At 42.2% G+C, this 16,982-nt stretch overlaps 1 protein-coding gene across 1 annotated transcript; it reads right to left on the bottom strand.

The window, feature by feature from the left end:
• Positions 1–61: 61 nt before the first annotated feature.
• Positions 62–6,299, bottom strand: LOC145982637 (uncharacterized). Its single transcript, XM_083116014.1, has 2 exons — positions 4,787–6,299; positions 62–150 (listed from the first exon to the last, which is right to left on the bottom strand). The coding sequence occupies exons 1-2, from the start codon at positions 6,297–6,299 to the stop codon at positions 62–64; spliced, it is 1,602 nt and encodes a 533-aa protein (XP_082972140.1).
• Between the last annotated feature and the right edge of the window lie 10,683 nt (positions 6,300–16,982).

Here is a 16,982-nt window from a genome sequence, read left to right as displayed (position 1 = left end):
CGCTCCATTTTGACGCGTTCACAAACCGCGAACCGACCGAAAATTGGCAAACCGGATTGCACTACACGCTGGTAACGAAAGATGCTTGTTTAGGCCAGCACCACGCCTTGATGACGTCAGTTTCTTTGTTCGCGTCTCGCGGGCGAGGAACTAACGAACGGAAAATACGAAAAGTGTGAAAAGAAGTTCTGTACAGAGACTGTCTTTGTCACACAAATACACACTCACAGTCACAGTTCACAATTATGTATGTAGAAAATCACAAAGTCACTAGAATCACTTTCACAGAATGTCACAAATCCGGCTATGGAGGACCATGTCGGGGAACGAGCCCCGTTCCGATTTGTATCCAAATCTTTCGGTGGTTGGGTAGGTGAATTTGCAAAGGACACTCACCTTATGTAAACTACATGTTTAATGACAGACACATAAGTGTACATAAAGTACACATTCCCTGTTACACAGATGACAAGATATATAAATGTAGACACGAAACGACGTCCTGCAGACACACTTGTCTTCGAGTGCGCAGCAAGTATGTCTGCAGGACGTCGTTTCGTGTCTACATTTATATATCTTGTCATCTGTGTAACAGGGAATGTGTACTTTATGTACACTTATGTGTCTGTCATTAAACATGTAGTTTACATAAGGTGAGTGTCCTTTGCAAATTCACCTACCCAACCACCGAAAGATTTGGATACAAATCGGAACGGGGCTCGCTCCCCGACAGTCAGCGATGTTCTCTCCATCCTTTCATCCTTGGGTTCGAGTCCTCGTTGAGCCTGCATTTTTCACTGAAAATTCTACGTAAGTTATGGTTGTAGCGAAATCCGGACTGTCTCCGAAATGGGGAGATTACCTCCGAAATCCGGATTCTCTCATTTTTCCATCGGATTCAAGAATAGTAAAAAAAAAAATCTGGATTTGGCCATCCCTACTTCACACGTCTTGCGCGAACACTGACCTGCTGATGTGTAAGTGGAATTATCAGTGTGATAATTCCTAGTAATTCAGACTTCATAACATTCTGGTAGAAAAATGTGCAGAACAAATTCTCGAGTTAGTAACCTCAAAGTTGTCTTTTCGACAGCATTTGCTCTTTTTTTTTAACTTCGGACGGAAATGCATGGTAAAAAAATCAGGATTTTCAGTTTTCATGAGATAATTTGGAAATGTGTTTACAGGACAATAATACATCATCATCACTGGCACTGAGATATGGATCTCATACAAAAATAATTTAAATACACGAATACAAGAACAGGGGAAGAACACAGAAACGATTACTGCCGGATCTACAAGCCACAAGACCCCGCAGTGCGGGGGTGGGGGCAGAGACAAGTAAGTCTCTAGAAGGCCCTCAGTGATTGACATAGTATAGGGTTCGTATATGCGTATTTAAAAACTAAACTTAATTACTCAGGGGTTCAGAAACAAATACAAGATGTACAGGTAAAGGCAGTGGCGGCGAGGGGGACAGTCGGCCCCCACTTTTCGCCACTTTTGTCCCCGCACTATGCTAAACCGTACAGTATCTACAATGGGAAATATACTGTCCCCCCCCCCTCGGTTTTGGAACTAAATCGCCGCCACTGGGTAAAGGTAAAGTTAAAGTTCCCTGTGCATATAGCACCGTGCCATGACGTCCACTTGGAACACACCAATGTGTTTATATATGAGTTGTTGAGGGACTTTTGAATCACCCTCTAGGCTCTTAGATGTGACTTTGTCAACATGAGATCAAGAACTTCACACACACACATGCATTATAATATACATACAGACACACAAACATATTATATATAGAGCGTAGAGGGTATGTTTGTGTTTATGTTTGTGTGTGGTAGGTTGGTAGAGGGGAGCCTTTGATCCGTTGTTGATCCATGCAGATCTGCAGCTGCCACCTCCAACCACGATTTTACGTACAACACGTTGTAATAATCTTGCGATCTTATAAAAGCAGGAAATGTACTTGAACATTGCAATGGCCTTGCCCTAAGGGAAGTTTTATAATGTAAAATATTACGTAAGATAGCTTCTACTTCTTTAATTTTCGATCGCAAGGCGTCTACCGTACTATAAAAATCTGGGGGCTACAGGGAGCTTATATCTGTTGTTGGGGTTTCATCCCCCCTAATCTCCTTGTAGCGCCGTCCCTGGCTGTATGTATTTCGTCCAATGAGTACAAGGTAGCAAAACTGTGAATTTCAACAAGTTTGTAGATAATTCTGCAGCTGTTCATAAAAACAGACGTATTTTATTAGTTTCTTGCTGTGGTTCATTTTCCTATTTCAGCAAAAAAGTATTCACACTCTTTGCAAATGGGGGGAAGGGAGAAGTTGCCCCTTAATAGTCTCACTTAGAAATTTAGTGCAGAGGAATCTAATAACCGTTCTTAAACAACATTATGCTTTTATAGAAATAAAAGTAAATACTATTTTCAAACCTACGAAAGTTCCAAGCAACTACGTAAGGAAAGGGTAGTGAATTACTTCCTATGTATTTGGACTCTCCCACTAGCAAATTTCTTATTAACACCTCCACATATTTTATTCTTTAGTTGTATTATCTGTATGTGTCTGCAGAATAAATTGCCCATATATTGCACATGAATAAATTATGTGTAGTTCTTTTGAATTTGCGGTACTAAACCACGTTTATACGTACATTAGTCTTTGAACGACAGAGATGGAAAATAAAGCGCCAGCAGAGAACAATGGTGCCACTGAAGTTGAAATTCATCTAATAAAGTGATTTTAGGTGGGTCGGGACACACACGACCCTGTTTTGTTCCCACCAATGTAATATGATATGATATGATATTTATTGATATTGATACGAGCCCTTCGGCTGTGCGTATCTTACAATATTGTTACATAAACACCCCGACCTTAAACATGCACCCCATTTATCATACATTCAGAAACATTTATAAACAGAAACATTTGGACAATAATTACATACTATGTACATATATAAATAGCAATGTGGTCCTCTTCTTGCATTTGAGATTGTTCATTTTCACAACACTACATTACACTCTTCACCTATGCTTGAGCCCCTGCTGTTCCATTTCCTTCACTTTCACTGACTCCTTGCAGCAGTTTCCTGCGCTCCCTCCAAACTGCATGAAAATAGGAGCCCAGGGCTTTGATGTTTACATTCGTTATACCACTCCTCTCCTCCCTACATATAGCCTGGATGGTCTGCTCAATGCTGTCCCTTGCACTGTCCCCCCATTTGCGTTGTCTGAGGGGTGCCGACCAAACACACTCGTGTAGGATGCGAGCCCTCGTCTCCTCTCCGCCGCATAACGTGCAGATGGCACGACCGTCCGGCCCCTTGAGTTTCTGTTGCCTCCACCCCCCTAGCAGGAACCAGGCGAATCCACGTCTTTGCTGGTACGTACACGTATCAATATATCGTTTTCTCCCCCATTCCACCCACACCCCTGGCGGTTGTGCGGCGACGAGCGTTACCTTCTCCCTACATTCTGCCATGATGTCTTGCCTGCTCCCGTCCACCAACCTCTCCCTTATGATTTGCAACATCCCAGTTTCGCACCTCCCGCCCCTCACCTCTTCCCACAGTTCCCCCAGACCCATTCTGGACAAGTCGTCCTTAATTCCACTTGCCCAGTGGCGTGCGAACCCTTCCTCAATCTGAACTCGCAGACACTGTTCTTTCAGTGAGTCTCCGGCCCCTTGTTCCAGCTTCATCCAGTACTTGAAACATCTCATCCTCGCTTCGACATCCTCCCTATGTTTTCCCATATCCCTCAGGACGCCACACGTGCTTGCACTCGTGCTGGTTCCCAGTATTTGTTTTAAAAACCGCGCTTGTATCTGATTTGCTACTCGCCCCCCTACCCTCCCCCATAGTTCAGCGCCGTAAAATAGGGTTGCTTTCACCGTTGCTTCATAAATTTGGTCCAGCAATCTCACACTGATTGTAGGGACTTTCCGTTGCAGTCGCTCTACCTTGCCCAGCCCATAACAAGCTTTTCCCTTTCTGCCTTCGATGTGCTTTGTCCACTCCCCTGCCATACTCAGCGTGATGCCTAGATAGGTGAAACGTTTGACCCTTTCAAGCTCGGAATCCCCATAGGTCCACCGCTCCTTTGCTGCGAAAACATAACCTTTCTTGAACGCCATTATTTTAGTTTTTCGTGTATTTACCTTCAACTTCCATGTTGTGCAATATTGTATAAGTCTGTTCAATCCCCGCTGTAACCCCTGTACTTCGTTTGATATTAAAACGAGATCATCCGCATAGAGAAGGATTGGTATCGGTGTCCCGACTATCTCCGGTGTTTCAGCTCCTTCTTCTCCCACGAAGCTAGCAACGTCATTAATAAAAAGAATGAAAAGTAAAGGTGAAAGTATGCATCCCTGCTTGACGCCTACCGTGCTCTCGTGATGCCCAGACACCACCCCCTGCCCACATTTGACACAAAATTTGACCCCTCTGTACATATTCATTAGCGTATTAATCATTCTAGCCGAAACCCCCATGTCCCATAACTTCCCCCACAGCATTTGCCTATTGATAGAGTCAAACGCCTTTTCAAAATCAACAAAACAACAATATAATTTTCCCCTTTTCTCGTTTAACTTGCTTTGGATCAATGTGTTCAGGACAAAAACATTATCTATAGTGCTATAATTGGACCTGAAACCAGCCTGCAGGGGGGTCAGTTTATCAAAAATATCGGCCCATTTTCTCAATCTGTTGTACAGAATACTACAATATACTTTCCCTAACACGGGCAGGAGAGAAATACCTCTGTAATTATTAGTGTCATTTACATCCCCTTTCCCCTTGTAAAGAGGACAAATAACGCTCGTTTTCCATATTTTTGGGAAGGTTCCACTATTGAATATGTTGTTGAGCAGAGACCTTCCCGTTTCTGCCAATCGCTCGTTACAATTCAGCACCTTCACGAGATCTGGTCCGATTCCATCGATACCCGCCGCCTTGCCGGTCTTCAGCGAGCGAACAGCCGCATCATATTCCAGCCTCGACACACTTTCGTCAAGGATTGGAACAAAAGTACCCAGGAACCTGCCCTCGTTGGAATAACCCCTGACCCCCCCCTCCCCTTCCAGCAGTTTGAGAAAATGATCCTCCCAGCTCCGTGCAGAGATACTGCCTATTGTATACCGACTCCCTTGCAGGTTGCGAATAATCCGCCAAAAGTTCCTCATATCCCGGCCCTGGATGGCCTCCTGAAGAGCCCTCACTTTCCTCTCCCCCCACTGCTCCCTCTCCCTTTCCAAAACTTGCGCGTAACGCCGGCGTTCTTCTAAGTAATTTAATCTAGAATGCTCAGTTTTGCGAGCACGGAATTGCCTTAGAGATCGATCCAATATTCGTTTGTGCATCTTACATACGTCATTATACCACGTGTCAGCCTTGCTGGGAACTTGTTGACGTGTGTCCCGCAACATGTGCCTCGCTGCTCGCATTATGATGTGGTAGTATAAAGAGACCCCTCTTTCCACTTCGCCTTCGCCCAACGCTCTTTCCATTTCCCTCGTAAGCATAACCGCTATATCATCTTGCAACCCTTGTTGGAACCACTCTAGCCCCTCCTCTGAAATCTTATATTGCCTCAGAATCGAGGTTTCCTGTTCTTTCTGCCAAGGAATCGCCACTGCATTAAAATTAACCGTGATCGGACACTCCACTTCCAGCACCAACGGGAAGTGCCGACTCTCTGTCCGCTCGTCAACATAGAACTCCGCCACCCTATTGGCCAATCCGCAAGTTGAAAAAATATAGTCAATCACAGACATCCCGGCCTCGCACACAAATGTGAAATCTCCCTCGAAATCCCTCCCGTATTTCCCGTTCATGACCTCTAGTTCAAAACTCTCCGCCAGGTTGAGCAACTTTCTCCCTTCCGCATTTATTTGTTGATCTAGGCTTCGTCTAACCCTCCCTCTCCCCTCTTCCCCGTTCGTCGTGCATACCTCCCCTCCAATTCTCGCATTAAAATCCCCCAGCAACAGCACGCTCGTCTGCGGATATTTATCTTCGACAAGGTGCAGAAAATCAGCTACTCGCTCGAAGAATCTGTCATTGTGGTACTTGGACGAGACTGGTTGGTTATAAAGTGCAATCAAGCATAATTTAATATTGTCTATACACAGGTGCACGCCTAGAATCCCATTACAGTCAATCTCTATTTTAGTCAGTTGTGCCCGTAGGCTTTCTTTCACGAGCACCATCAGCCCCCCTGGATACCGCCCCCTCCCAGCCCGTCTCTTCATGATCTGTGCATACCCCACCATTCGCAGACCCTGCGGCGTCTCCGCCGTGCTAAACCACGTTTCCACAAATACCACAATGTCAAATTCGGTGACGTATCTACAGAATTCAGACTGAGAAAGTTTGCCCTGCAAGCCCCCCACATTCCAGCTAAGAATTTTCAAAACCCGTTTCGAAAACGCTCGGGGTTCGCCACCAATCTCACCTCCCCCACCCCCTCTTCTCCCAAATGTCGCATAAACTCACCTGGTTCCTGCCTGATGCTCCCTTCGTTTACAGCCGGGTCCAAAGGTCACGACACGCCTCCCCTGCTTCGACTCCGCAACCTGGAATCTCCTCTTGGGTTGAATTCCTGGAAACGTTCCTGGGCTTTCCGGTTCACTAAAACCCTTCCCCAAGCACCAGTACCCCCGGCGGTGTTTGTTTCCTGCGGGCGCCTTTCTCCCGTGCCGATGTCATCCTCTTGTCCATCAGACAACCTGTCGATGCTTCCAGAGGCTCCATTATCCCTTCCGTTTGCGCTGTTGCCATATCTTCCGCCCTCTCCGGCAGCACCACGCAGATCGTCGCGTCCTCTCCGTTGTCCCACACAAATAATGTCCGAGCAATCGTCGTTCGTCTTGTAAACATATTCGTCTACAATCAGCTTGTCGTAAGATACGTACGCGCGTCTCCCTTCCCTCCTGGCATGTAACATGTGTCCCGTGAGCACTTGTCGCTGCTGCGCAATTCTGGGTGAATAATCTTCTCTTACGTACACGGATGTGCCGCGTAGTTTCCTCCGATTCGCCAATATCTGCTCCTTCCTTTTGTAATGGTGCAGCTTCACTATAATGGGTCTGCAGCCGGCAACCTTGTAATTAAGCCTGTGAGCTCTCTCGACAGCCTCCTGGTCGAGCTCTACCCCCATCTTCTCCCTCACCAGCTTCCTGATTTTGTCCTCACACTGCTGCCACGTCTCACGGCCAGTTTCTTCCATGCCATCGAAAATAAGGTTGTTCCTTTTCGAGTGGCCGATGATTCTGTCCACATCAGCCTCCGTTGCATAAAGCCTACGCCACAGATCTTCGTTCTCCTCCCGCAGAGAGTGGTTCTCTCTCTCGAGCTCCTCTAGCCTCCTTCCAATGGATGCTAACCCCCGTCTCGATATTCGCCGTCTTCTCGTACACCTCTTGTAGTGTTCCCAGTTTGTCATTAATATTTTTGATAGCCGACGGTACACTGTCCAGAGCTTTAAGCTTGTCCAAGATGAAAACAGTGAGATGGAATGAGGGCTTTATTTCGTCAGCTGAACTCTTATCAAGGCCCTTGCTCCCCATAATCGGAGGATCTAAGCACGCCTAAAATTCCTTATACAGAAATAGTGTTATTTGTCGTATATCCAGAAAGTTGATTGATTTGCTTTATTTTACTTCGCTTTTTGTGCCACTTTTGGCCAATTTGCGAAGATGGGGATAAGTGATGATATGATGAAATTGATGAATGGACACTCACAAACATCCGTGGCCAAGCCGGAAATCGAACCCGGGACCCCTGGCGTCGTAGCGCGATGTGCTAACCACTCCCCCACGGTGGCCGGCCCCAGAAAGTTGAAAGTGAATGAAATTTTTATGGCGTGTTTTGTATGGTCATTATCAATAGTAAGTCGGTCATATTATTCCACTAAATAATGTCTTTGGAAAAGAAAACACAACATATAATTAATGTATTTTATTTTACATAAGACCTATGCCTAAAAGTATTTTTGTATATGATGACACAGAACTATCTTATGCTGTGATTTCTTTGGGTCTGTAAGTAAATATATTTTATCCCCCTACTTACAAATCATGAAAGGAGTCAAATTCGAAATTAAATTGAACGGACGTTCAAAAAAGTTTAAAAATAGCACTATTTCCATAACAGATCATCAAGTATTTTTTACCATTGACCCTCAGAAATATCTCAAACTGACATTGAACGTTCATTGAACTTATTTATGATCGACAGCTAAAATGTCATTCATTTGCGTGGCTGGTTGATAATCCACCACCAGATAGAATTTACACAATATTTACCTAAAAACTTTGGGTAAAGTCACCTTCCCCCTAAAAAAATCCCTTTCGTGTTCTCACAAAAAAAAGTTATAATTTGGTACAATTTTTCTTTTGCAGGCAAACCTTTTGTAAAGGTTTACTTCAGTCTGTGCAACCAGCCCTTCCCATTTGTGAACAATATACTGGGGAAATCCCCCGTCCTTCACTGTTGTCATTGCACTACAACCCCATGGTGATTTAGTATTAGGATATCGCGTAGTGAATAACTGTTTACAAGCATCGCCCAAACCATAGATTCTCCCCCAAAACCTTTCCCTGCCTTCTTCTTTCTTTTCCTAGCTCTCAGCATGTGGTTTTCTTGGAAGACTGGCAGATTGTGAAAGAAAAAAGGGACGGCGGAGGATTGGGGGGAGGGGGGTTGAGCGCGAGCGGTACAGAGGGGGAAACGGCTAGCGCGACCAGCTGAGAAAAGTCGAAGTTAAAATTTACATACATTGCTCTGTACGTCGACAAACTACAGACATTCTAAAGAAAATTATGTAAGATCAGTTTCATTTCTTTGCTGTAGAAGAACAGTAGAAGCTTTCTTGTTCTTTAAAATGTTGATTTAAGTTATTACATATAATTGGCGAGCAAGTGAATTTTACGAAATTGAGATAAGGAAAACTACGTAATAAATAATGTATTTAAAAAAAGGCTTAACGACATAACAAATTTCATATTTGATCTTTAACTCAGTAAAATTTAAATGCCACACACTTGACTGTTCGAGCACAGAACGTCGACGCAAGAACCTATTTTTTAGGTATCGTCACCAGCGGTGATACGGGCTCTTAAATCATAATTGGCCACAGGGAACCTTGTGGTCTGCTTCTTTCGACAGAGCAACCCCTCCCTCCAGCAAAGGTCTCCCATGCAATGGATTTGCCTTCGAAGGGGGAAATGGAATCAATATTGGTAAGTCTAGGAAGGATAAATGACATCTGTCAGCTGCTTTTTTCGAGCGACGCTGATACGGGCTCTTAAAGACGCGTGTGTTTGGAATGCTGTACTTTTCCCTGTGCTGAATGGGAATAATAATTCAAATTATTATTATTAGTAGTAGTATTGTTTCAGATCTTTGTCTGTGATAAATTGGTCATTTTTTTCCACACTCAAGGGGGGGTTAATCTGGTAACCCCCCCCCCTTGCGTCCGCCACTGCCATGAACAACACTTTTTCTAAACATGAGGTTTGCAACGCTGCTGTAAGCCTGTGGCCGTAGGTTTACAAACCTAGGGTTTGGCCCACTCTTCTCCCTATATTCCTTCGCGGTCAGAAGATTGTCTATGATTCAGACGGCTTACATTACAACTTTCCGAAAGCAGAAGGCGGGAGTTCCCATGTGCCCCCTGGTGCTGAAGTGTTGCAATCTAACAAACAGGGTCTGGAAGACTGGTATCGGGCCGCTGGTGCTGAAGTGTTGCAATCTAACAAACAGGGTCTGGAAGACTGGTATGCCCCCGCACTATGTTAAATCTTATCTACAAAGGGAAATATACTGTCTTTGCCTCCCAGTTTTGACACCTTGCCCACCCGGTTTTGGAACCCAATCGCCGCCACTGCTTTCTTTATATTTACGTGAACCAGATTAAATATTTTACATAACCAATGTAGCCTCTATTCCTTTGTTACGAGCCTATTACGAGGACAAAACACACGAGGTTGAACACAACATGTGCCGTTTCCTCTGTCCATCATTATCTTGTTATTATTTCAACTTATCACTTTATCATGTTCTTTTATGCAAAAATATTAGAATGAAAACAATTTGTTGTAATTAATAATGGGCTGCCAAGCTGAAACACCTTCAGGTCGATCAGTAGGCTCCAGGCGCCAGGAATTTATCCAGTAGCGTAACTAACATGCTCTGCGCACCTCCCCCCCCTCGGCGCAACTTTCAGTTGTGTGCCCATACTCGTCTAAAAATATACAAATATATTTCTTTTCTAAAATATTAATTCACGCCCACATTTATATTAGGTATATATAAACATGAAAATGCATACACGTAATTTGAATCAATGTAGAAACTGATACGAAAGGTTAAGACAACAGAGAAGCTGTAAAAAATTATATATTATAATTATATATGAAAACAGACTGTTATTACAAAAATTACGATATTGTCAAATGATCATTAGCAGTCCTCTGCATTTTTTCATGGAAGCAAATTCTTGATTGCTAGTTTTCGAACTCGATCGCTCTCACTCCTGACATTATGCTTCTGAAGTAATTTTTGATGAATTTTAGCTTGGAAAATCATTTCGTCGAGGAAGATTTTTTTAAACTTCTCTTTTACGTTTGGTAAAAATTGTAAGTAGGGTGAAAATTAGCGTTGCCAGTGTGTTCTCTTGCCTGTCGTCTACCCTTCGGCTACGTAAACCATTCAGCTAATGAAGTTTTGTTTTCTAATCTGGTAATCCACTTTCTACTTGAGATTAACATTTTCTGTTTGCAGTTAGGAGCATAAAATATAATATGTTCGGTTGAAAATATATTTTAACGCCGAAAGTGAACTATCGGTCTTTCTTAGTTTATCATTCTTACTGCGCCCCCCACCCGCGCACCGCCGGGGTGTTATTTACGCCACTGCATTTATCACATGTTTAATCTTTCGTTCAATAGTCCTTAATGCACACAGCGATATGCATAACTCGAAAAAGGGGTGAATTTCCAAGAAGAGGGAAGATAAGCTTCTAGGGGAGAGATTTCTTTCGTATTATCTAAATTCCTCATTGGGAGTAAAATATTTTCGGTTAGAAATCGCTTATTACGAGTTACGATTATTCAGAATTTCTGGAAATTCAAGAACATAATATATTTTGGAAAGTGGCATTCGTTTAAGATGTAAATGCGAACCTAATTTCCTGAAATAACAGACGTGATACACCTTGAGTTTGCACATTTACTTTGGATGCAATAATAATAATAATACGGTGGAGGCACATAGTGGTTCGGATTACAATTTAAACTGTAGGTCCAGTCCCGATTAGCCTTACTGTGCATAAACTGGACTTAAAACACCAAATCAACCAATCAATAATAATAATAAACCATTGTTATCTTCATATGCATTTATTATTGTTGTTGATATTAGTAGTAGTCCCTATTCATTTGTGGTTGCTGTTCCGGCTATTGACTGAAATCACTTTAGACACTCCCAATATTACTACTACTACTATTAAAATATGTCAATGGCCTGACTACCCCTACAAGAAATTATTTCGACGCCTATGACTATGTACTACACATATGTATTCTTCCGATCGAGAAAATGCATTGTAGTTTTTGAATACCCATTAGTGCAAAGGCACGAAATATGCCTAATGTGCACAATGATTGTAATCATACGCATAGCAATAAGACTTATCTGACCACAGACAAAGAACCGTGCGACTTACGTTCATTTACCCGTCAGCAAGCCTGTGTAGCGGAAACCGAAGAAATCGTAAGTTGCCGGTCACTTTCATGGAAAGTGCCTGCTTTTGTTCTTCCATTCTTTCTTTAACTTGTCATCTGTAAGCAACTTGTATTTTATGTACGTATTCTTCTCAATCTAATCTTTACAATGGTGTAAGATACATATTACCATATTCGTTGAAAAACCCTGTCACTAAGAACAAAAGGTATCCCTTGCGGTCCGCTTCCAATACTCTAGTGATGGGTCGTTCGTGAACGAGTCGTTCAAAAGTAACGACTCTCTCTTGTGAGCGGTGAACGACTCGTTCACCAGAATTGAACGACACGTTCAAAGAATCGTATGTGTGCCACGGCTCCTCCGCCCGCCAAGCAACTATTATTCCATTATTCGCGATTAAAATTACCACCTGAGCGCTATAGTGGAACCACAAGGAAAGAAACCTGCGCAGACCCCATCGCGCTGGCGGGTGGGGGAAAAAGACAGGAGGAAGAAGCCTTCAGAGTCGCCAACATCAGTATTGCCAGACCTATTGATTTCTCGGTAGGATTCCATAATAAACTATTGCTATGGCACCTCCGACGGCCAGCTCAAAAACACGTTTCCTGCTCATCTTTACTTGAACATGGAGGGGAGATGTGGAGTGGAACTCCCCTCAGCCCTGAAAAGTGCTGTTTGAACTGTGAAATTATGTCAAACGCTACTCAATTGTGCTAGGACATTATTTAATTACTTTTACTACATTACTATTTTTAGATGGCTGTATTTTATCCCACCCTAAACTCTATTTTTATTTTAGTTATTTTACGTCGCTTTTGTGCCTCTACGGGTAAGTACGACAATATGGATGAATGAAAAACTGATGAAATGGATGAAGTGACACAAACACAGTGAAACGTCCTTGCCTTACGAGGTAGAAACACTGACTTCGTAGCGTGGGCAAATTATGTTATACATGTATGTGTTTGTGGGTGTGTGTGTGTATTTCTAGCAGATGGGGAGGATGGGTGGCACCCTAGCATAAGCGTTGCTATCTTGAATTATTGAGGAAAACATGCTGTCTAATTCACCAAATACTGTATATTTCACATACGTAATGCATTTTTTCATTATGGTGCAGGACGCGTGCCCACCCCTATCGATAGCTGCACACGAACACCATCAGAAGGCAAATTGATTTGTTATTGTTAGCATTCGACTTGAAAGATTGTGGAAAATCGCTGACAACGAAAGGCGGCACGTTAGCTTCATCTGTGAACACAACTTTCTACCATTTCCTGTCATAAAAATTCCTCGCGATAATAGAGGCATCCCAACCCCTTGTGTCGATGCTGAGAAAGGGCAAATTTGAGGGTGTTTTCCACGCACCATCTAACCGGAAAATGCGGAAGAGATGAAAGATGTTGGTCGGTTCCTTCGGGCGGTTTACTTTCTTTTGTTTCAAACATGTCCACTCCTGAAATGGAGATCTTCGGTATATTTTCGCCAAACACAGGGTGCTGGGTTTAGCATCATTGTTACAAAAGTATCTGTGACGTTTACACCGTAAACAATGCGCGCCACTCCCCCTTGCCCCCCCCCCCAGTGCGCACAACTATGCCGCCCTTCCCCCCCAAGAACGTCGTTCATCCTCTTCTATTAGATCATCGGATTTTGTATCAGAACTTCTGGTTTCCAAGGAACAATCTCCCGAATTTTTCAAATCTGACCTGGCAACACTGCCCCGAACACCGATAACGGCAGGGAAGTTGCGCGAACGCTTTGGACGGAAGGCTTTTTTCCTTGTGGTCGAGCTATAGTGTCGCTTCCAATATGGCCGCTCTAAATAGGATAGATCTTTGTTTACATTCAGCAGTAGTACAAAAGAGCAGCGTGTTGTCATGACTGGTATGGTAGAAAACGTTTAAATTACGCATTATTTTTAAATATTGCGATGTGAATTCCAGGAACTCTAACAAACGTGAAGCTGTACTGAGAACGAAGCATTTAATTATGATAGGCAAAAATAACACGGAAAATGCAGACGAAACTATATATACGCACTGGTTGTCCAAAGCAGTGCTGTATCATCTGCACGTCATGTAACTGGGGTTGTCGGAAATTATTTGAAAATAAAGGAATTGAAATTGACCTGTACTTGAAAAGCTGGGACAGGAGAAAATTGCGAACATATCGTTGCAGTTCTTTCTCGAAAGAGAAAGGCTGGTATAATAATAATATTCACGATTTCATGACCAGGCTATACTCACTGAAAAAGGACATCGTACTGAATGAAACAGTAACATTAGCATATCCACTTTTTTTCTGGTTACATTTGACATTAATTCATTCTCAAACTATTTTCATCTTCCCTCTTAATCGACTTGCACCTGTTCCAAATTTCACACATACGTAACACCGGTAATACATGGACGCATTGGTTAAGACGCTTCATGATTTTTCGAAAAAAAAAGCTTTATTTATAAAGTACAATTTAAAACTTTACTTTCATGGAAATATATATTTATCTCTCGATAAATAAAGTAAGCAGACTCGTGCATTCTTCGTAATTTCCTTACCGAATTACAGTGTTATATCCCCCATACCAATCTTCTGTCAATTACGTTTTCCCTGATTTATTAACAAATTTCATTTTGTTGATTCCACGGGGTGGAAACACATGAAAACTTTTAATTTGTTCTGACCCATAAAACTATTTAGAGCAAAAAAACCTGAACAGTAGACTTTACTCTCTCGCATATTCACCATGCTTTAAACGACTTCAACACAACGTATCCTACTTAGAGTACTTCCTGAAAATCCCGGCAGATGGCATATCGGTTAATTTTAATCGCGAATAGCTACGCCTATGATCCTGAGTCGCTGGCTAAGGGCTAGTACTACACAGACAAGTTCAGCGGTCAACCTTGCCTCAGAGTCAGACAGAAATCAAAACAAAGCAGTCTGAGGGTGTTGGGTGTTCCTTGAATGTTCTGCGAGGGAGGAATTTTCAGTCCCGGAAGGATGGGGAGGGGAGCTTGGACGAGGGTCTGCGCGTGTTTCGTATTTTGTGGGTGCGAGTTATATTTTTGCGTATACCATTTTTTACTGTTTGTAAGTAAAATACAGAGTGATTAACTTATATATTTAGAAAAGAAATCAAATGGTGACATTGCACAGAGAGAACACCATAACGCTTCCTTGTAGTAGTTTACGAACATTCAACTACACAGTGGCGGAGCGTGACCTTTCCAACAGTGTAAGCCTATCATGATTACGGTTATTTCTCGTTGTGCTTATCTTTGGGCTGACATGGTTAGTGATTTATCCACACACAACACCCCCCCCCATTTTTTCAGAACACTTCCCTGGAATTTTTCACCAAATTAAAAATTCTGGATAAATCCCTGGGATTGGTGTTTTCTTTGCTAGGCTGTGTATCTCCTACATTTCAACTGACAATTAAGTCAGTCTTATTCCTATCACAATGACTAACGTAATGATAAAAATATGCAAAGTTAGATAAAATTATTAATAATAACAATAATAATAATAACAATAATAAAGAAACGAAAACGGAAGGAAACAGAAAAGTGCTGAATACTTTTTTCAACCGTACAACCAAGTATCAGCTTCGTACCCTGAATCACAAAATCGGCGCACTTTATTTTTCGTTTCTGTTACTATACCTGCTAGAGAAGGAAGGGGTGGGCCTACCTACATCCACAAGTTTCTTCTCGGCAGCAAAATCCTTGCTGGATAACGGCGTCTTCAACAAGTTCTCCACCCTTCCGCACAATCACACTCATTTTATTCCATAATGAACTTCACTATCACACCACAGCACAGGGCCGACAGTCCGCTTTCAATAGATGGAATTCGCAAAAGCAATACCTCGACAACAAGAACAGGGAAACATAAATAAACCAGATCCAAAATTGGTCACTGCTCAAAGCAGTGATCTTTCGGACTGTGAGGGGAATATCCCATTTGGATATAAATAAATTCCCTCTCTTGTCTTAAAATTCCCTATATTTAGTGAAAAAAATACAATATTAATTATAAAAGAAATGCTCACTAATTGTAGGGACATATCCAGAAATTTCTATCAAAGGACATGTAAGTGCTTTCTTAGGATACTGTAAAAGCAAATCTACAACCTAAAAGATCATAAACAGGCTTTTCGAACGCTGTTCGAAGAATGTTTGAATCACAGACAACGTAATTAATAATATTTGGTTCACATTTGACATGAGATTTGTAAAATTGGTTCAATCTTCAGTTTTAATTAACATTTATTTATCTATTTTTGCACTTTTTAGCTCAATTATTACCAGCTGAGTTCATACATAAACGGAAAACAGAGATCTTAATATTTCTGATGTTTATGCTCTCCTACAAGCTAAAAACAGAAACAAGAATTTAGCACATCAATGTGTATCTAGTTTTCCCGTATCCCGCTCATTTTTAGGTTTCGCCTTTTTCCCCTTCCTGTTAGATTTTTGCTTCAGAATTCCCTGTTCCTGGAATAAACCTCCTTGAAGCACCACCGGCTCAAATTTCCTTTGCCGTCAACCATTCATACCCGACAACGCTGGAGTCCCTCCTCTTGCAGGACCTGTGTCTCGCTGGCGCGTGTTCAGTGAAGCCAACCCAAGCATAATGGTGCAAAACCTCGCACAAGTTTAAAAAGTCGTTTGTAAGTTGGGGATATAAATAAAACAAGAGGGCCACTTTTCGTTGTGGTTGAACTTTCTCAAACTCTTCACGTATAACGTCGAACCCATGCCGTTGGTTGAACCATTCGAATTTATATTTTTGTTTTTGTTATAAATTAATATTAACAATATGAAAATCACACAACAATTTAGTAGTATGTAGCATAATTTCGGAGTTTAAACGACACCATGGATGTCCAGAAGTGGCAAGGCAAGGAGACACTTCCTGAAAAATGAGTGTCAACCATTTTCACACATACAATTTCATTTCAGTCACATCAAATTGTTAATTATTGTAAGGGCGTTGCAGAAAAATGTTAACTTCAAATTGAATTAGTATATTTTGAGAAGGAAAATGTACCTAGTTTACGCCAACCCCTGAAAAAAAATACTTTGCTTAATTCTCCCTGGTGGAAAGAAATACTGCGGACGTCCATGAACCAGTAGCGTACGCAGGATTTCATCAAGGGGGGGGGGTATTTCTAAAACTTTCTCCAAATTCACATTATCAAA

Source organism: Lepisma saccharinum, unplaced genomic scaffold (genome assembly GCF_977018435.1).
Source record: "Lepisma saccharinum unplaced genomic scaffold, izLepSacc3.1 HAP1_SCAFFOLD_268, whole genome shotgun sequence".
Lineage (NCBI taxonomy): Eukaryota > Metazoa > Arthropoda > Insecta > Zygentoma > Lepismatidae > Lepisma > Lepisma saccharinum.
The sequence above is the reverse complement of the archived record's forward strand: the minus strand, read 5'-3'. Positions and strand labels throughout refer to the sequence as shown.